Source organism: Anabrus simplex, chromosome 2, assembly GCF_040414725.1.
Source record: "Anabrus simplex isolate iqAnaSimp1 chromosome 2, ASM4041472v1, whole genome shotgun sequence".
NCBI classification, from domain to species: domain Eukaryota; kingdom Metazoa; phylum Arthropoda; class Insecta; order Orthoptera; family Tettigoniidae; genus Anabrus; species Anabrus simplex.
Window position 1 is genome coordinate 512,414,601 of NC_090266.1, and position 21,349 is coordinate 512,435,949.

The 21,349-nt window shown below is 41.3% G+C and overlaps 1 protein-coding gene across 1 annotated transcript in view; it reads right to left on the reverse strand.

The window, feature by feature from the left end:
- Window positions 1–21,349, reverse strand: part of LOC136862905 (uncharacterized) — a 107,537-nt gene that overhangs the window by 38,124 nt on the left and 48,064 nt on the right. The window contains exon 2 of the mRNA XM_067139184.2: window positions 105–282. Within this exon, the coding sequence (XP_066995285.2) occupies window positions 105–282 (178 nt within the window). The remainder of the gene's footprint in view (window positions 1–104; window positions 283–21,349) is intronic.

The following is a 21,349-nucleotide window of genomic DNA, read 5'->3' on the forward strand; positions in this document are numbered from 1 at the left end:
GAAAGTCAAATTTTATTTTTTCGGAAGAAGCCCATATGTCTCCTTTCTGCAAACTACAACTATGTGCGATACAGAGAAAAGATTAATTTTTAACATACGCGTACCCATTATTTCCATTAGGGCATGCTCTTAAGAGAGCGGTCATCATTCGACGGTGAGCTCTCTTGTTTGCCTGATCTTGCTCCTGTAATTTGTCTTCCATATTCAGCAGCATCGTCTTAAGAACGTTCAGCTGGTCTCCCAGTTGTGCTTCCAAGTTGTGGAAACGATCTTCCATTTCCTCTGAAACAAAGGGAAGGGAACAATTAATGTTTAGAATATTCTTAAAGTAAGGTGCTGAGCGGTAGCGCAGCCACGAGAGGGTCTAAAGGGACTTACACTCCCCAATCCCGCACTGGTAGAAGCTTCCCTTTCCTTCCAACTAAGGCTAGTTTACACAGACTTCAAAAGCAATTAAGGTTTTCCACTCTTATCCATACGTAGATTTCAAACAAGCACTAATAATGCTGGAAAATAGCTGCCCGTTTAGGAAAAACTTTCTTGTCTTACATACAAATATCGCTGGTGGGTACCGAAAACCAATTCTCTTGCATCATGGTGCTAATATGTCGATCGATAAGCAGCACAATTTTCAAAGTTAGCTATATACAATGTGTGATACTATCGCCTTTCAGTGCATAACACAGTTTACTTGCCGACGTTTTCGAGTGCCTGTTATGTATCTGTTGGAGACAAAAATGAGCGATCTTAAAACAGAACGCTTCCAGATTACTTCCGCAAGAAAGTAACAGTAACTGTTCAAAAAGTTATCCATATTTTTTTCAATCAATCAATACTGATCTGCATTTAGGGCAGTCGCCCAGGTGGTAGATTCCCTATCTGTTGCTTTCCTAGCATTTTCTTAAATGAATTCAAATGAATTGGAAATTTATTGAACATCTCCCTTGGTAAGTTATTCCAATCCTTAACGCCCCTTCCTGTAAATGAATATTTGCCCCAGTTTGTCCTCTTGAATTCCAACTTTATCTTCATATTGTGATCTTTCCTGCTTTTAAAGACGCCACTCAAACTTATTCCCACGAACCTACTACGCTGGCGTAGCAGAGGGAGAGGTGATACTCCCATGTGGCGCGTCCCACGTGGCGGATAGGGGGGTCCTAACCGGTTTGCCGGCGGACTTGAGGGAAATAAAAAAACCTCTCGCGGACCAAACACACAACCCCCTGTGGGTGGGGGACGCAGACGAAGAATACACCCACGGTATCCCCTGCCTGTCGTAAGAGGCGACAAAAGGGGCAACCAAGGGATGATTGGATTAGAACCATGAAACTACTTGTGATTAGTACCACCACGCGGGGAACACCAAGGGTCGCAATTACTTGCGCGTAGTCCACTATGTCAGGTACCAAATAGGTCTGTAATTAGTAGCACGCAGGAGCACCGCGCGGTCAGGCTTTTATGGTACCTGTGATTAGTACCACTTTATGAGCGACACCAGGGTTCTGGCTGGCCTATGATTAGTACCCACTATATAAGGAACACCACGGGATAGTACGAGTCCCAGTGCTTAGTACACTTATGTGATGAAAATCACAGGTTTGCGTTGCCTGTAAATGGCGCTGCTATGTGCGAAACACCATAGGTCTGTATTACATGTGCGAATTTCATTACCTGTGAGTAGTACAAAAATGTGTGTTATACCGCGAGTCTACGATATTTTGACTGGTACCGCGTCATGACAAATACCATCGTTCTACTTTCCAAGCGATAAGTACCATTATGAGAGGCCAATGACCTATATTTTGGACCCCTTTAGCTTGCAAGCGTCATCGATTCAGTATTGATGTACAGAAGCAGTCCCTTGGTCAGTAATACTATTGTTTTCCGTCAGTTTCTGAGACTGAGGCATTGCGGGTCGGCTCCACTGATTGTTTTAACTTCATTTCCATCCGTTCATTCTTCGTTCTCACGCTTTGAATTGTGGTGAGTGGAGGATTTTGCATTTTTATTTTGTCATTGCATTTCGTCTCATTTCGCACCATCAGGGGCCGATGACATAGATGTTAGGCCCCTTAAAACAACAAGCATCATCATCATCAAATTCGTCTACTAATACCATTCCACGCCATCTCTCCCCTGACAGCTCGGAACATACCACATAGTCGAGCAGCTCGTCTTCTTTCTCCCAATTCATCCCAGCCCAAACTTTGCAACATTTTTGTAACGCTACTCTTTTGTCGGAAATCACCCAGAACAAATTGAGCTGCTTTTCTTTGGATTTTTTTCCAGTTCTTGAATCAGGTAATCCTGGTGAGGGTCCCATTCACTGGAACCTACTCTAGTTGGGGTCTTGCCACAGATTTATATGGCCTCTCCTTTACATCTTTACAACAACCCCTAAACACCCTCATAACCATGTGCAGAGATCTGTACCCTTTATTTACAATTCCATTTATGTGATTACCCCAATGAAGATCTTTCCTTATATTAACACCTAGATTCTTACAATGATCCCCAAAAGGAACTTTCAACCCATCAACGCAGTAATTAAAACTGACAGGGCTTTTCCTATTTGTGAAACTCACAGCCTGACTTTTGACCCCTTTTATCAACATACCATTGCTTGCTGTCCATCTCACAACATTATCGAGGTCACGTTGCAGTTGCTCACAATCTTGTAACTTATTTATTACTCTATACAGAATAACATCATCTGCAAAAAGCCTTGCCTATGATTCTAGTTGTTTACTCATATCATTTATATATATATAAGAAAACATAAATTCCAACAATACTGCCTTGAGGAATTCCCCTCTTAATTATTACAGGGTCAGATAAAGCTTCACCTACTCTAATTCTCAGAGATATATTTTCTAGAAATATAGCCACCCATTCAGTCACTCTTTGGTCTAGTCCAATTGCTGTCATTTTTGCCAGTAGTCTCCCATGATCCACCCTATCAAATGCTTTAGACAGGTCAATCGCAATACAATCCATTTGACCTCCTGAATCCAAGATATCTGCTATACCTTGCTGGAATCCTACAAGTTGAGCTTCAATGGAATAACCTTTCCTAAAACCTAAATGCCTTCTATCAAACAAGTTATTAATTTCGCAATCATGTCTAATATAATCAGAAAGAATTCCTTCCCAAAGCTTACATACAACTCATTTCAATCTTACTGGCCTGTAATTTTCAGCTTTATGTCTATCAACCTTTCCTTTATACACAGGGGCTACTATAGCAACCTTCCATTCATTTTGTATAGCTCCTTCACCAAATAATAATCAAATAAGTACTTCAGATATGGTACTATATCCCAACCCATTGCCTTTAGTATATCCCCAGAAATCTTATCAATTCCAGCCGTTTCCTTAGTATTCAACTTTTGTATCCTATTGTGAATGCCATTTTTATCAAATGTAAATTTTAATACTTCTTCATCATTAGTCTCCTCCTCTCTCCGTATATTATCCCCGTAACCAACAATATTTAGACTGAAAACTTCTGCCGTTTGAAGATCCTCACATACATACTCCCCTTCTTCATTAATTATTCCTGGAATGTCCTTCTTGGAACCTGTTTCTGCCTTAAAATACCTATACATACCCTTCCATTTTTCACTAAAATTTGTATGACTGCCAATTATGCTTGCCATCATGTTATCCTTAGCTGCCTTCTTTGCTAGATTCATTTTCCTAGTAACTTCCTCCAATTTCTCCTTACTTCCACAGCCATTCCTAACTACAATTTCTTTCCAGTCTACACCTCCTTCTTAGTCTTTTTATTTCTCTATTATAATAAGGTGGGTCTTTACCATTCCTTACCACCTTCAAAGGTACTAATCTGTTTTCACATTCCTCAACAATTGCTTTAAACCCATCCCAGAGACTGTTTACATTTTTATTTACCGTTTTCCACCTATCAAAATTACTTTTTAGAAACTGCCTCATGCCTACTTTATCAGCCATATGGTACTGCCTAATAGTCCTACTTTTAAGACCTTCCTTTCTATCACATTTATTTTTAACTTCGACAAAAACAGCTTCATGATCTCTAATACCATCTGTTACTTCGATTTCTCTATAGAGCTCATCTGGATTTACCAGCACCACATCCAGGATATCTTTCCCTCTAGTTGGTTCCATCGCTTTCTGAATCAGCTGTCCCTCCGATATTAACTTATTTTCCATTTGTTTGTCATGCTTCCTGTCGTTCTCATTTCCTTCCCAATTGACATCTGGCAAATTCAGATCTCCCGCTACAATCACATTCCTTTCTATGCCGTTTCCCACACAGCTGATTATCTTATAAAATAATTCTGAATCCGTCTGTTCCCGGTCTGTTAACTCCAAAGATATCAAGTTGTCTTCTATTTTTAGAAATGAGCCTTACATCTAGAATTTCATGTGTGTCATCTTTAAAATTTTCGTAGCTTACAAATTCTTCTTTCACCAGAATGAATAATCCCCCTCCCACCATTCCTATCCTATCTCTACGATACACACTCCAGTTCTGTGCGAAAATGTCTGCATCCATTGTATCACTTCATAGCCATGATTCAACTCATATTACAATATCTGGTAAATATATATCTATTAAATTACTTAATTCTATTCCTTTCTTTACAATACTTCTACAGTTCAACACTAACATTTTTATGTCATCCCTACGTGATTTCGAGTTCTCTGTTCTCTTATCACCGCTCCCTAGGCCACCCCGTTTCCCTGAATGTACCTCCTTATTACCCTTCCAAACAAATATCCTAACTTATTCGTACCACAGCAGTTTAAGGGAAGGCCATCTGAGCGCAGATCCCTTTCTTCTACCCACACATTAGGATCTAGAAATTTCACTCCCAGTTTCCCACATACCCTCTCCATAGTCTCATTTAAATCCCCAATCACCCTCCAGTCAGTGTCCCTCCTACACAGTATTCCACTGATAACAAATGACATCAGTGTATGTCAAGCTCAGCCACATAAATGCCAGAAATTAGGGCTAAAATATATTTTACATCATGATTTGCAGCTCAGAGGCTTTCGCTGGCTGAAATTCAGACTGTGATTACAATTTACAGTCATATTAATTACTGGTTTCCAACGAGGAATAGTGCTTCTTACCTGATATTAGTGAGATTTTGTGAAAGATAATCATTAATAATCACCTTGAATATCATCAGAAATCATAAAAATATATATATTTCATCTTTTCCTATCGGATAGCTTATTCGATTCATATGATTTCTAGCAATTAAAATACAGTATCTTATCATTAAGGGCTTCCCCAGACAATAATCCTGCACCACTGTTGTTGAGTTAAGAACAAATCCGTAGCTAATCAAAATGTAAAGGACGAATTCAATAAAAACCTTACGAGGAAAGGTATGGAGAAGTAGTCAACCAATTTAGATGAAATGTTGATATGTTGCAGGGAGTGAATAATAAGATATGGGTATTTTTATTTACGGAAGAAACATGGGCTCAGTTCTGGAGGGTAAGAGAAATAGAGGGAGACTAAGACGACGATGGTTAGACTGAGTTCCTAACGATTTAAAGATAATAGGTATTGAACTAAATGAGGCCACAGAACTAGTTACAAAGAGATGATTCTGGCGGCGGTTAATAAATTCACTGAGGCTTGCGGACTGAACAGTCCACAATGAACATATAAGCCTATGCATGTATTTCAGAAACAAATTTAAGGAGTGAAGTCACCCCATCTCCAACAAAGCAGTTGTAATTGCTAATTTCAGAAATGTGAAGGAAATCAACGCGAAAATACTTCACTTGATGAGTAATTAAAAATCGAGTTTCTCTCATTCTCGTTTAAATTTATAGGGTAAGCTACGCTGAGGACAATTCGAACGGTCGTAAAATCTATCTAGTTTTACAGGAACTTTTCGAAAGTAGTTTACATGTTTTACATTTCCTTCGGCCATCACTTTAAGAGTGTGTTTAATCCCTACAAAGCACAGTGTTTCATTTTAATACAGTTTCATGACAAGATGAATACGGAGTTAAACACCCTCCTTGAAGAAGTTGCCACATTTTAAATATGAAACTTTAACTTCAGCCTACCTTACAACTTGAATAACTGTGTTTTTTAACTGTGTTTGGCAAATTAAGATAAATTTACGCTTGTTTTAAAATGACATCAGTGTGTGTCAAGCTCAGCCACATAAATGCCAGAAATTAGGGCTAAAATATATTTTATATCATTCGTTAAAGAAAATATTTTCGCATTTATTTCACAGAACGTATTAGCTTTTCAATATGTCGAAACACAAAATGTAACATTTAAACAATATTAACATACCTGTAAAATTAAACAATTATTCAAATGTAGCAACAGCTGTAACACAAAATGGCACCATTTTATGATGACATTGGATGGGGAGGGTGATTTAACCCTTAAAATACATTCTTCAGTAAATGAATATTACATACATCTTATACTTTGTCCTCGAACAATGCATCAAATACTCAGCAAGACTGGTAGCGTACCTTTCCTTGTTAACAAAGATTTCATAACAACATGCTGTACCAGGAAATTATTTGATAATGAGCCGCGACTAGATATTTCGGAGAGTAAAGATATCTTAATTACAGGGCACACTGAGTGTAGACATGGAGCTGGGTACAGAGAGGGGTCCTAACTACAATGAATTCCAAATTCTTTAAACTGAATTTAATCACGTAAGGTTCACCTTACAATTGTGCTGGTTACAGTGAAGCTGTTTCCATTGATCCTCATTGAATGACAGCGACCCAACCATGGAAACACGATCCCTCGTGTGCAGCGACCAAACCATAGAACCACGATCCCTTGTAGACAGCAATGGACCGTCGGTGATTCTTGAAGGTCCCGGCGCAGGATAAGAACTCACTGATTACATTACGTGGGTGTCCACATTTAACTGTCCCCCCGAGTATCGGAATGTTTCATATAAACCACAGCATTTTGTGAATTGTAATCGTTGACTCGATTCTAACTTAGAAAACAAAGGTAAAATTAGAAAAATAAGTTGCACTTGGGAAACTTGTAGTGGCTTTCCACAGAAAAATAAAGAAATAAAACTTGACTTTTATCACTTGCATAGTCTTTCTGCCAAATTAATATTTGCACTGTCCATTGCAACTCATCACACAGTTTACTCCTATTCACGTCGAGAAATAGAACGTCTGATAGAATAACTGTACTCTTAAAATCATAATTCTAAAGAAACTAAATGTTTGTAGCGACCTACTAGAAGCACAGTTCACATGGAAACTTCACTTGCATTACATGAATGTCTATGAGTGCACTTGTGTCCATGTCGTGTAAATCACTAGGAAAAATCACTATCATTCCTAACTATAAGAGCCATTTATTATTATTATTATTATTATTATTATTATTATTATTATTATTATTATTATTATGAAAAGTCTGTTCGAAGAAAAAACCCATATCACTTCCACTATTGCATTTGATATAATGTCTAAGTGAATGGTTAAACAATTGTTGTTCGAAGAGTAAAATCTCTGAATATTCTGATATCCACATCGTAATGTTGAAGATTAATCGAGTTCACTTGAAAAAATCTCTATTATGGCTTCTAGCACGCACGTAAACGTTAGTTACTAAGTCTTACAATCACCTTCTACGATATTTAAGGTCCCTCAACGAGGTTCAACTTACTGAAAGTTTCTAAGTACCGTAACGCAGGAATTATTCTATGTTCACAACTCACAAGTCACTTAGGCATAATCTCGCCCTGCAGGCTGACTCCGTTTGATGCGGCGAACCAACATCGTCGTGTTGCCGGTGTGAAAATGAGAGGGGACAAACTGCAGCCTTGCCTCACTCCTTTCTGGATTGCTGCTTGTTTTGCATAGCCTTCTATTCTTGTCACTGCAGACTTATTTTGTACAGATTGTACACAAATCTTCTTTCTATGTATCTGATCGCGATCACCTTCAGAATCTCAAATAGGTGGGTCCAATCAACATTATCGAATGCTTTTTTTCTAAATATTCGAATGCCATGTACGTGAACTTATCTTCCTTATTTCTATTTTATAAGATGAGACGTAAAGTAAGGGTTGCTTCACGTGTTCCTACATTCTTCTGGAGCCAAATTGATCTTCTCCCAACCCAGTTTCAACTTGTTTTTCCGTTCTTCTGTAAACAATACGTGTTAAAATTTTGCACGCGTGAGATACTAAACTAATGGTGCGGTAGTTTCCACACTAGTCAGCATGTGATTTCTTGTGAATGGTTATAACAATATTCTGTCTAAAATCGGATACCACATCTCCTGTATCATACATCTTATACACTAAATGGAATAATGTCCACATGCTGTTTTTTTTAAATAGTGGACGAGAATTTTGATCTCCCCTGGAAGACTTCCAATAGCATTTCGACTTGAAAGGTTAAGAGGTGATATTTCTAGAAAGATTTCTTGACTAGTCAATTCTAAATAATTTTGTAATTTTTTAACATACATTGACAAGAAGCCTGTTGCCATTTCTTGATGGATGCAGTATTTTTGTATCCGTCTCTTGGCACAGGCCAGAGCAAAGTGTAGCTTCCACCGAAGTCCCAGTCTCATCCATGGTTGTGACAATATGGAAGCTGCTGGGGTATGAGTGGTGCTGATTAATGACATTCAGAACACGACCAGTGTGTCTGAGTGTCATGAAAGGTGTTGCTTGCTGTGTGTGTCCTCCGCGCTCAAGCGCCGCGCCTACAAGCTCCGCAACCCGCCGCATCACCGATGTTTCCAGAGCCTACGAGAGGACTGCACTGCGCCTGGCATGCTCGTCGGTGACATCAGCCAGCGCTATATAAGGAGCGACGTTCCTAGCCTTACCGAGTAGCGCTGTTAACGGAGCGGTTGTTTACGGAGCGGAGGCTCCGGGCGCTTTCAATCGGTGCCTCCGGAGAACCTCCGATTGAATTACAAGCGCGTAGTTTAAACTTGGTACGGGAGAAATGAACGAGCATTTGTACAGGAATTTATAACTTGTCGCTGTTAATGTGAGAAACTACGCCCCTCCGTTAATACTTTAGTTATTTGGCGATATTACAGATAGCATTCTTACGTACAAACACAATAATTATGTAACAGAACCTCCGATTGAATGTCAAGCGCGTAGTGTGAACTTGGTACGGGAGAAATGAACGAGCATTTTTTCAGGAACTTATAACTTGTCGCAACTATTGTGCGAAACTAGGCCCCTCAGTTAATACCTTAAATATTTGGCGATATTACGGATAGCATTCTTACGTAGACACGTAATTATGTATCCGAACCTCCGATTGAATGTCAAGCGCGTAGTGTGAACTTGGTACGGGAGAAATGAACGAGCATTTTCACAGGAATTTATAACTTGTTACTATTATCGTGAGAAACTAGGTCCCTCAGTTTATACCGGTACCCTTATTATTGGACGATAATACAGATAGCATTCTTACGTACAAACATTGAATGATCGAACTCGATAGCTGCAGTCGCTTAAGTGCGGCCAGTGTCCAGTATTCGGGAGATAGTAGGTTCGAACCCCACTGTCGGCAGCCCTGAAAATGGTTTCCCGTAGTTTCCCATTTTCACACCAGGCAAATGCTGGGACTGTACCTTAATTAAGGCTACGGCCGCTTCCTTCCCACTCCTAACCCTTCCCTGTCCCATCGTCTCCATAAGACCTATCTGTGTCGGTGCGACGTAAAACAACTAAAAAAAAAAGACATGAATGACAAGCGCGTAGTGTGAACTTTCTACGGGAGGAATGAACGAGCATTCTCATATGAATTTATAACTTGTCGCTATTATTGCGCGAAACTACACTCCTTCTTTACCTTTTTTTAATGCTATATGTTCGGGGCGTCGACCTTTGAAGATCTTTTGCCTCTACTTGCACCATATGTGAGGAAACCTGCGTGTATTATGTAAATGGCGGTAGTGTAAAGTGTTGAATGTGATGAAAGGAACGTTAAGGATGACACAAACACCCAGTCCCCAGACCAGGGATATTAATAATTTAAATAAAAAAACTCTGAACCGGCCAGGAATCGAATCCGGGGCCGCCGTGTGACAGGCGGACGCGTTGCCACCTACACCGTGGGACCGGTGTTTACGAGTTGTTTGTGCCATGTTTTACAGCGCAGCACTTACAGACTTGAACCGCTTGAACTCCTCCGTCCACTCGTAAATAATCATCCTTTACTTCTGCACGTCTTTCGCGTTTTTTACATATGTCCAGAAATTAAAAGCAAATTCAAATTTAACTTGAAACTACTGTATTCTAGTGCCAATACAATGGGAATATTTCCATAATAATGATAATAATAATAATAATGAACGAAGTGTATGTACTGTGTAAGTTCTGCACAGGTAGGGCCTGCACTTTTCTGAGAAACAATTGAACCTGTTTAGATATACTGTTTGTTGTATCTACAGTGTTTATACCTACAGGTATATGGGGTATGTATTATATGTCGATATAATTGCATTTTCTTGATAACAAATGAGAGGATGCATTAATTATTCTGAATGACTATACGTTCTTTGTTAATGGGTATTGTATGGAATATCGGTGATATAGATCAATTTTTGTTTATGTAGGTAACGATTTTTATAGGGCGCCTACATTCATGGACGTAAGTTTGAAATTGTCCGCCTCTGTGGTGTAGTGGTTAGCGTGATTAGCTGCCACCCCCGGAGGCCCGGGTTCGATTCCCGGCTCTGCCACGAAATTTGAAAAGTGGTACGAGGGCTGGAACGGGGTCCACTCAGCCTCGGGAGGTCAACTGAGTAGAGGTGGGTTCGATTCCCACCTCAGCCATCCTGGAAGTGGTTTTCCGTGGTTTCCCACTTCTCCTCCAGGCGAATGCCGGGATGGTACCTAACTTAAGGCCACGGCCGCTTCCTTCCCTCTTCCTTGCCTATCCCTTCCGATCTTCCCATCCCTCCACAAGGCCCCTGTTCAGCATAGCAGGTGAGGCCGCCTGGGCGAGGTACTGGTCATACTCCCCAGTTGTATCCCCCGACCAAGAGTCTGAAGCTCCAGGACACTGCCCTTGAGGCGGTAGAGGTGGGATCCCTCGCTAAGTCCGAGGGAAAAACCGAACCTGGAGGGTAAAGAGATGATGATGATGATGATGAAGTTTGAAATTACAGCCCACTAAGTCCTTACACTCGGAGCTACTGTTGCGAATAGAGCTGGGAACGGAGAAGTCCCTCCTATGATTACAATCGGTAGTGCGAGTGAGCGCTCCCTCCGGTATTCTCCGGTAGTAAACTGTTGCTGGGAAACCAATCGGTGCTTCGGCACGCGAGCGGAGGGCGAGCGGAGGACGGAGCAACAGTACTGAATGTGTGCCTCGCTTGCCGTTCCATCCGTGGTGCGCAACGGATGTGCCAGCGACATAGTAAATACTGCTTTATAAGTATGACGAAGGAGGATATAGGAAATATATACATTCTCATTTATCGTTCGTGTTTCATTTGTCGATTACTTTTGTAAAAATTTGCTTTACGTCATGCCGTCTTATGACGACGATGTGATAGGAACGGCTAAGGAGAGTAATTTCTAGGCGTGAAAATGGAAAACGACGTAAAACCATCTTCAGAGCTGCCGACAGTGGGGTTCGAACCCACTTTCATCCGGAAGATAGTGGGATTGAATCCCACTGTGGGCAGCCTTGAATATGGTTTTCCGTGGTTTCCCACTTCTCCTCCAGGAAAATGCCGGAATGCTACCTAACTGAAGGCCACGGCCGCTTCCTTCCCACTCCCAGACCGTCCCTATCCCATCGTCGCCATAAGACTTACCTGTGTCGGTGCGACATAAACAAAACCCAAAGTCTCACGCTCCAGGACACTGTCCTTGAGGCGGTATAGGTGGGATCCCTCTCTGCGTCCGAGGGAACACCCAACCCTGGAGGGTAAATTGATGGAAGGATGATTATTATTATTATTATTATTATTATTATTATTATTATTATTATTATTATTATTATTGTACTCCCATAACCACTTCTGTGGTTTTCTGTGACGTTAAGGTGCCGACATTTTGTCCCACAGGAGTTCTTTCATGTGCCGGTACAGTAGCAGCGATTAGGGGGGCAAGAGGGGACAGTCGCCCCCCCTACTTTGTGGAGAAAACTTTGCATTTGAATTCCATTTTAGCTGGATGAAACAAGGAATTATAGGAATTATTAAAACAAGCAATTTGTACAGGCCCTGTTGTCTTATCAGCTAATTATTTGCTTTAATTAATAACGAAATTATTAGCGGAAATACGCAACAAAGTCGTTCACGCGGTTAACCGATTTGTATAGCGCCACAGCGAGTACTGTAGTGGAGACTTTGTATGTGCTGTGAGGAAGGGTACGCGTGCATTCGTTAGTCTGGCAGTCTATTTAGTGTCAGTTAGTTTTTTTTAGTTTGTAGTCAAATACTAAATGATTTTAATTATATAATCACGCCGTACGTCTATTTAATTGTAATACATGTGTAATATTGTTCCTCTCGTGAAAGTTTTATTGTATAGTACTGAATCAAAATCTCAAATAAATATTATCAACACAGGTAAGTTGGTAGGCTGAGACTCTTTACCTCTCTGTCGAAATTCCATTTAGTAACTTTTTCTTTCAGTTTTAATGTATAACATATATACCCCCCCCCCCCCCGCTATATCCCACAAACTGGGGCACTTTGTTGTCTTTACATTTTTTTGCCCCCCTACTTCTAATTCCCAATCGCCGCTACTGCCGGTACACCTGACCACCTTCAGGTACCGCCGAGCAAAGTCGGAATTGAAACCGCAAGCTTGAGCTCATAAGGCCAGCGCTCTACCGTCTGAACTACTCAGCTCGGTACAGCATATAACCAGTTTCAATCAATTCGTACTCTTCAGTAAAAATTGAAATGGCGTATGACTTTTAGTGCCGAGAGTGTCTGAGGACAAGTTCGGCTCACCAGATGCAGGTCCTTTGATTTGACGTCTTTAGGCGACCTGCGCGTTGTGATATGGATGAAATGATGATGAAGACGACACATACACCCAGTTCCAGCGCCAGCGAAATTAGCCAATTAAGGTCAAAATTCCCGAACCTGCTGGGAATCGAACCCGGGACCCCTGTGACCAAAGGCCAGTACGCTAACCATTTAGCCATGGAGCCGGATGTACTGTTCCGTAATAAATGAGCTACGAGTATAATTAATGTAAGACCATCGTATATAATACATGTTTACATGCAATGGAATATAATTACCACTTAAACTATTTTACTACCAGTATTAATAATATTGTTAACGCATTTGCAACGGTATAATATATGCCAAAATTCAATCTACAGTATTCTGTCCACCTGCACCTATTGCAAACTGAACGTCAGCAGATCAAAATCTGTTATTCATAACGTAACAAATAATGCGGCGATCTTGAAACGACTACATCATTTGAATGACAAACGTAGGGGAACACATGCATCTGTGGAATTAGTACTGAAATCTAAATTGTAATTCCTCCTAAGATCACCGTTGCAACATTGCCCACATCAAAGCATTTTAATTTTCCGCCAGTGAATTCAATCGGAGGACTACCGGAGGTCTCCGGAGGAGCGCTGTAATCGTATTATCCGATTCAATCAACAGGAGGTCCGCCTCCTCTTCACAGCGCTATTACCGAGGACTACCCCAGTGTCCAACAGCCAGCCCACACCGCAAGTTAAACACGGAGGCATTCCTCTTAAAAATGTGTCTTGAACAGGTGGACAGATTGCTGGTTGTGAGGTCTCACCTCCGGACATTGCCTCATCTTCCCTGATTCCCGTAGCCACGTCGAGCCCCGAGTCAAGCATTCTGCTACACTCCCAAGTCCTCACCAGTGCTCCGACGACTATCTTAGCATTCTGCGAATTAAGATATAGATGCAAGTTCCTTGCAAGCCTAAGTCCAATACCAGCATTATACTAACGCGACTCTCTATACAAGTTACGCTTGTTATCCCCCAACAGATAGTTTTCGACTATCTAAGGACATTTCCCAGTGAAATAGACTATCTCTTCAAGATAGGTCGAAATGTGTATATAGGACTCTCTCTCTGTAAATATATATTTGAGCCACAGACTCTCAATCTATCATTTAATAACAGCATTAACTGCGTGCAATCAATTAAGCTTCAAGACTAGTTTCATTTTATTTCTTGTAAATACTGTATAAAACTCTTGAAGAAATAAACTTTATGTTGTGTTACTGTATACCAAGTTCCTTGTATACAACATTGCTCATAGGATCAGCCGTGCTGCAGTAGCACCTTCTGGTCCAGTGAGGAAAGCAATGGCAAACTACCTCACTCCTCATCTTGCCCAGTACGCCTCATTTGGACTCTGCCATTGGTTTTTGCAGTTTCCCTATAACTGCATAGCCTTTGGTGGTGCTATTTGAGGAACCAACCAGCCTCTGAGCTGATGACCTAACAAACAGACCTTGACAAGAATCATGCAGAATGCCCCTCGTTAATTTACGTTGTTGAATATGGTGTTGCATATTTCCGAACGAATATATGTGCTGCAGATTGAAGAGTTAAATCTAATTTAGGGAGCCTAGCAACATGCTAACTTACCGCTAGTTTAGTGTGTCATCTAGCTGATCCTTGGCCTATTTAGTGACTTTGGCCTATTTAGTGTCTTTCTGAGAAGGACATGCAAACTTCGATCGACAATTGAACCTGCTGACAAGGAAGTTCGATGAAATGACATGACGTATATATTTTAGTGCCGGGTGTGTCCAAAGAAATGTTCGGCTCGCCAGGTGCAGGTCTTTTGATTTGAAGCACGTGGGCGACCTGCGCGTCGTAATGAGGATGAAAATGATGATGAAGACGTATACACCCAGCCCCCGTGCCAGCGAAGTTAACCAATGACGGTTAAAATTCCCGACCTTGCCGGGAATCGAACCCGGGAACCCTGTGACCAAAGGCCGGCACGCTAACCATTCAGTCATACAGCCGCACTGAAAGTTCGATTAATCGGCTGCTCAGGTGTAAATTTTTCAACATTGTCTTCAGTAATGCTAAGATATGTGTTGCTTAGAGTTGCACTATTTCCGATTATAATAATAATGTTATATGTTTTACATCTTACTAACTACTTATACTGTTTTCGGAAACGTCGTTAATAATTGAACTGATGGCTAAGAGACTTCACTGACGGTTCCGCTAAGTCAGGCTTCTCTTCTAAGTTCAATGGTTCACTGAAACCCCTGCCGCTATGAAACAAATTACCTCCCTGATTATTATTTTCCTAACTGGAAAAAACAGGAAGTACAATGTTGGTTATTCGGTGTTCTTAGCTTTAAGCGCGAGGTGAGCTGTAGCAAGCCGAGTCTGGTGGTTCATTCTGCGGAGTGAACCAACAACAGCTTCTAAAATAGCCTTAAGAGAGATTCACGTGTTGAGAGGTGTTTAAAATAAATGCTGAAATCGCTGTTACAACGAACCCTTTTGTCGCACAAACTATCCTTCTCAAACTATCCTCCTCGCTCCACACCTGCCTAAACCAGCGGAATACAAACAGTGTTCGTCTCTGCTTTGCTAACTCTTAAATGTCTGTGGGCGGGAGTGGGGGGGGGGGGGGGACTGGCCGTTGTATTTATAAGAAAATTGTTCTCACTGGTGTTTACAAGGTTGTTTTCTTTATGTGTTCTGTTTGCTCGTGAAAACTGGTGTTATTAGGAATGTACATTTCTCAGTATGTTTGTGACAGCAACAGCCAATGGACACATTTTTAGTGTTCTCCAGATAAAAAACCTTTCCAAGGAATCCAATAGAAAAGGAACTTGAAATCAAGTCTTCCAGATCTGAATATTTCACAGGACCGATTTTGTAAAAGTAAATCGCTTTGAAGGGTATTGATTTTCAATCTCAAAAATTATTTTCACCACAAGCATTCAACTGGAACACCTTCGAATACCTTATTTCTGGCTTAGCTGTGTGTTTTATTTTATCTCCGAACGAGTTAATAACCAGTGAAAAAATGCTACATTAATGCTATAATTTGTTTAAGTTATTTGAACCCTCATCCCCCAAACTGCACGAGCTTGTCACTGTCCTAAATACAGCCTGTTTGTTAACTCATCAATTCAGATAATTTATTCATTTCCAAATAGCACCTCCGTAAGTTATGTGGTTGTAGGGAAACCATACAATCCAATTACAGACATACCTTATAATGCAGTATGTTCTTTTCAACAAGATGGCGAGTGAATTGGAGGAACATATAGAAAGTGATCTTCAAAGTTTGATAAAAATCACGGAAGTAGGAGCATACTTGAAAAAGGAAGTGAAAGAGGACATTCCAAAAGCGGCGAGTGTTCTGAAAAACTGTTGTACTACATCATGAAAATAAAAATCCACAGCCTGATTCCAGTCATTCGCCCGGGTCAGGAATGGAATGAATGAAGCTCCCATCTAGCGGCGAGGATAGGAATTGTGCCGGCTGCCGAAGCCTGTCGCACTCCTCTGGGTGTTTTACTGCATTATAAAAGATCTAAATGCTCAGAATGAGGAAAAACGATTCTCCAAAATCCCCCTTTATTTGTTTTACGTCGCACCGACACAGATAGGTGTTATGGCGACGTTTGGATAGAAAAGGGCTAGGAATAGGAAGGAAGCGGCCGTACCTTAATTAAGGTACAGCCCCAGCTGGTGTGAAAATTGGAAACCACGGAAAACCATATACAGGGCTGCTGACAGTGGGGTTCGAACCCACTATTTCCCGGATGCAAGCTATTCTACAAAATGTGGTAAAATGAAGTCAAAAAGGTCATAAAAGATGGAGAAGACAGCTGCCTTGTCAATGAATTAGTCAGTCACCACTGATCTGCATTTAGGGCAGTCGCCCAGGTGGTAGATTCCCTATCTGTTGTTTTCCTAGTCTTTTCTTAAATAATTGCAAAGAATTTTGAAATTTATTGAACATCTCCCTTGATAAATTATTCCAATTCCTAACTTCTCTTCCTATAGACGAATATTTGCCCCAATATGTCCTCTAAAATTCCAACTTTATCTTCATACTGTGATTTTTCCTACTGATGAATGTAATATAATGATTTTGTAGACCCGCAACTAAAATTCTCATAACAGCGAACGATACGGAAATGAATGGCTGCTAGTCTTTCTCAGTATTTCTTCAGAGCTAGATTTATAAACTGATAGTTAATAATACTGTAACCGGGCGAGTTGGCCGTGCGCGTAGAGGCGCGCGGCTGTGAGCTTGCATCCGGGAGATAGTAACTTCGAATCCCACTATCGGCAGCCCTGAAAATGGTTTTCCGTGGTTTCCCATTTTCACACCAGGCAAATGCTGGGGCTGTACCTTAATTAAGGCCACGGCCGCTTCCTTCCAACTCCTAGGCCTTTCCTATCCCATCGTCACCATAAGACCTATCTGTGTCGGTGCGACGTAAAGCCCCTAGCAAAAAAAATAATACTGTACGTTACTATCTTCTCACTAAGGTGGCCCTGGTTCGAATCGTTGCCAATACAAGTGAGATTTTTACAATGTAAATCCACACCTCGGTGTAAGACTGTTAAACCTGTGGCTTGCGACTTTAGGTTAATAATCACGTATACAACTTCAAGCTTATATTTCTAATCTTGCAATCGACTGCTAACGTTTTATTCCCCTCCTCCTCTCCTCTGTTTCAATTGTACCCAATAATAATAATAATTTAAACATTATAAACCAAATAAAAGGCACCATATAGCCATAGCCTCCTGAACGTTGCAATGTCCTTAAGAACAGGAGCATGACAGCTGATTGTTGAGTGACATTGTTTCTGACATCCTTTCAAGGCAGTCGCTGTTCGAACCTCGGTCAGTGCATGCGGTAGTTTTAATCTGTTAATTTCGTGTGGCTATTCCTAGCTTGTCACAGCCCTTGTAAGGCAGACCCTCCGACGAGTGTGGGTGGCATCTACCATGTATGCGAAACTGCGTGTTACTGTGGTGAAGGTATTGTGTGTGGTATATGAGTTGCCGGGATGTTGGGGGACAGCACAAACACCCAGTCCCGGACGCAAGGCAATTAACTATTTAATATCAATCTTAGTCACGCCCGGGAATCAAACCCAGGGCTCTCTGAACCGAAGGTCAGTACGCTGTCCATTCAGCTGAGGTGCCATGTTAAACTGTAAGGACCGCAGCCAGTGACTACAAGATTAACAGTCACGTATATCTATAAGCTAGCTGTTTGCTTTAGGGGGCAGGACTGCTGACAGAGTGGCAAACACTGTAAATCTCAGTGTCAGTAGAATAAATTTACTGGACTCGACGTGCTTCTATTATAGATCAGATAGCCTCTCAGAAGTCCTCATGAAGCTGGATGGATCTCAATTAAGACACTCGAATCAATCTTAAGTTTGTGGACTAGAAGCTAGGAACCTCCCGGACAGTATATTGCTAATCTAATCGTATGACAGAGCGGTGGTCTGTATAATTACACATTTCCGTTTCATTTTACAATAGGAATAGAATGTTATTGTAATCATAGCTCGAAGTTTTTCGTTCTCTCTACTTCTCTCCAGGAGATGTGTACAACGGTTCGATGAACTTTGGCATTGGGTAGTGTTCTTGCAGTGATGCGTCACCAGCCGATGTGCTTAGTATGTTGCTTACCGGATCCTTGGAATGGTCGCTGCTCCGACAGAATGATCTCATTCACCATCGTAAATATTCACAATGATTTCCAGCTGTCCGCCTCGCGGAACCCTTGTGCCCCTCCTCCTACGCCGTGTGTAACCTATTTTACGTAGTATCAATTCTTATTCTGGTCTCTGTGGTGTAGTGATTAGCTGCCAACCACGGAGGCCCGGCTTCGATTCCAGCCCCTGCCACGAAATTTGAGAACTGGCACGAGGACTGGAACGGGGTCCACTCAGCCTCGGGAGGTCAACTGAGTAGAGGTGGGTTCGATTCCCACCTCAACAATCCTGGAATTTTCCGTGGTTTCCTACTTCTCCTCCAGGCAAATGCCGGGATGGTACCTCACTTAAGGCCACGGACGCTCCCTTCCCTCTTCCTTGTCTGTCCCATCCAATCTTCCCATCCCCCACCAAGGCCCCTGTTCAGCATAGCAGGTGACGCCGCCTAGGCGAGGTACTGGTCATCCTCCCCAGTTGTGTCCCCGACCCAATGTCTTACGCTCCAGAACACTGCCCTTGAGGCGGTATAGGTGGGTTCCCTCGCTGATCCCGAGGGAAAAACCAACCCTGGAGGATAAACAGATTAAGAAAGAAAGATGAGGCCGCCTGGGCGACGTACTGGTAAGCTACACCTCGTATGTTGTATCCCCGACCCAAATTCTCAGGCTCCAGGACACTACCCCTGAGGCGGTAGAGATCCGGGCGGAAAATAAACCTGGAAGGTAAATGGATTCAATAAGTAAATAAATAAATAAATAAATAAATAATAAATTCTAACCCGCCACCTCACACCATTAGTGCATTATAGGCAGCGGCACCGAAAATTGGATACAGATGTTGCTTTAGATATACGTAGCTTGGAGCAGCATTGGTCATCATCCCCGAGTACTTTGTATGTAGAACCTGTGTGATAATCTTTGTTATTGCAGGGCCTGCTTAGTTTGCTCAGAAGCCATAAGCTTCACCATTACTTAGTTTAAGTCAATGTGATATAAACTAGGCTTTTCAGTCAGTCAGCACGTGATAAGATTTTAGTGGTAAGCACTTAGTATCGAAAGCCGTCTCAGTTCGACAGGGCATTAGTTGGAAAATAATACTCATGCAACGTAAGCCGGAGTCATCTGCTGAACGTCTTCCAGATGACAAGCAAGCCTTCACATATGCTAGTGGATAAAACTGCTGAAGTACTGGTGCCGTAAGTTTAATAAACATTAAGTCTGCTACGCGTTTCACTAAAAGAGCAGTTTCATTCACTGAGCTGAAGGCTCGCTCACACTGCTGATGATACTGCAATAGTGGAGACTGATGACAAAAGGCAGAGACCATCATCTGTTTTTTTTCTTTCATTTTTCTTCTTTCTACCGTTTGTAAGCTCTAATTACTTTTTTAATCTGGAATATTAAATTTATCCATAAATACCTGACACTTTCCTCTCCATATAATGCACCTAGACTTCGGGCCATTCAGATAGATATAGCACATTTGAGTTATTAGTAAGATTGTCATAGACATCTTTCTCTAAATTATCAGAACTTAGTCCTCTATGGCAGGATTTCCCAAAATTATTGTGTCTGAGGTCCACTTAGCACATCGCATGTATGTCCAAGGACCTCTAGCCACAGAACATAATACATCATCATCATCATCATCCAGGTGCCTTATGGCAGATCTTGTCATAGGATGAACTTCTTCCACTTTTGCCTGTCCTGCTCCAAGTTTTTCATGTCCAAATATTTCTTTCCTTTGATATTGTCCAACATTTGTTATCTTTTCCTTCCTCTTCCTCGTTTCCCTTTCACCATTCCTTCTATTCCTTCTTTCAGTAAATTGAATTCAGTAAACAAAAACAGAACTTTGTAATGTTGCCGTGTTTGATTTTATTCGTATAATTTAGGACTATCACTTTCCTTTTAAAGTTTAATTTAACTTCATTTACGTAACAATACCTTATATATCCGAGCCGCAGGTGTAACCTTATCGGATGGGTATCTGTCGAGAGACAAGACTAACGAATGTTCATAGAAAATGGGGAAGCAGCCTTTCGGAAGTTGCAAGAGCGGCAGTCTAGATGATTGACTGATATGGTCTTGTAATAACAGCCAACATCGCTTATCTGTGTTGATACTGCTACACGGCTGAAAGCAACGGGAAACCATAACCGTAATTAACTCCCGCGTTCATGCAGCTCTCCCTGTATAAATGATGCACTGATTTTACCCTCGCGGGTAAAATATCCCCTCATTCGGATCTCCAGGTGACTGGAATATGGAATTATCAGCCCGTGGGACGTATGCAGATTAAGACTAAATCACGGAGAGTACAGGGATCGCACCCCATTATGGTACGAACGAGAAGGATAGGCTGCATTTATAGTTATTTGATGTAGGCATACTTTGACCCCAGAGATTAGAGAGGATAACTGTAGAAGACCAATGCCTCATGGTCGATCCAGAAGCTTCTACATCAATCGACTTCTACATTTCCTTAATTCACACATCTTATCACAAATCCGTTATTATCGGCAGGGATTCTGATGATGATTATTATTATAACATTCGAATCATTCTTATTACTATACATCGTAACAAATTTAATCAAATCAAAGACTCATTTAATCTATGTTAATCTGTTTACCCTCCAGGGTTGGTTTTT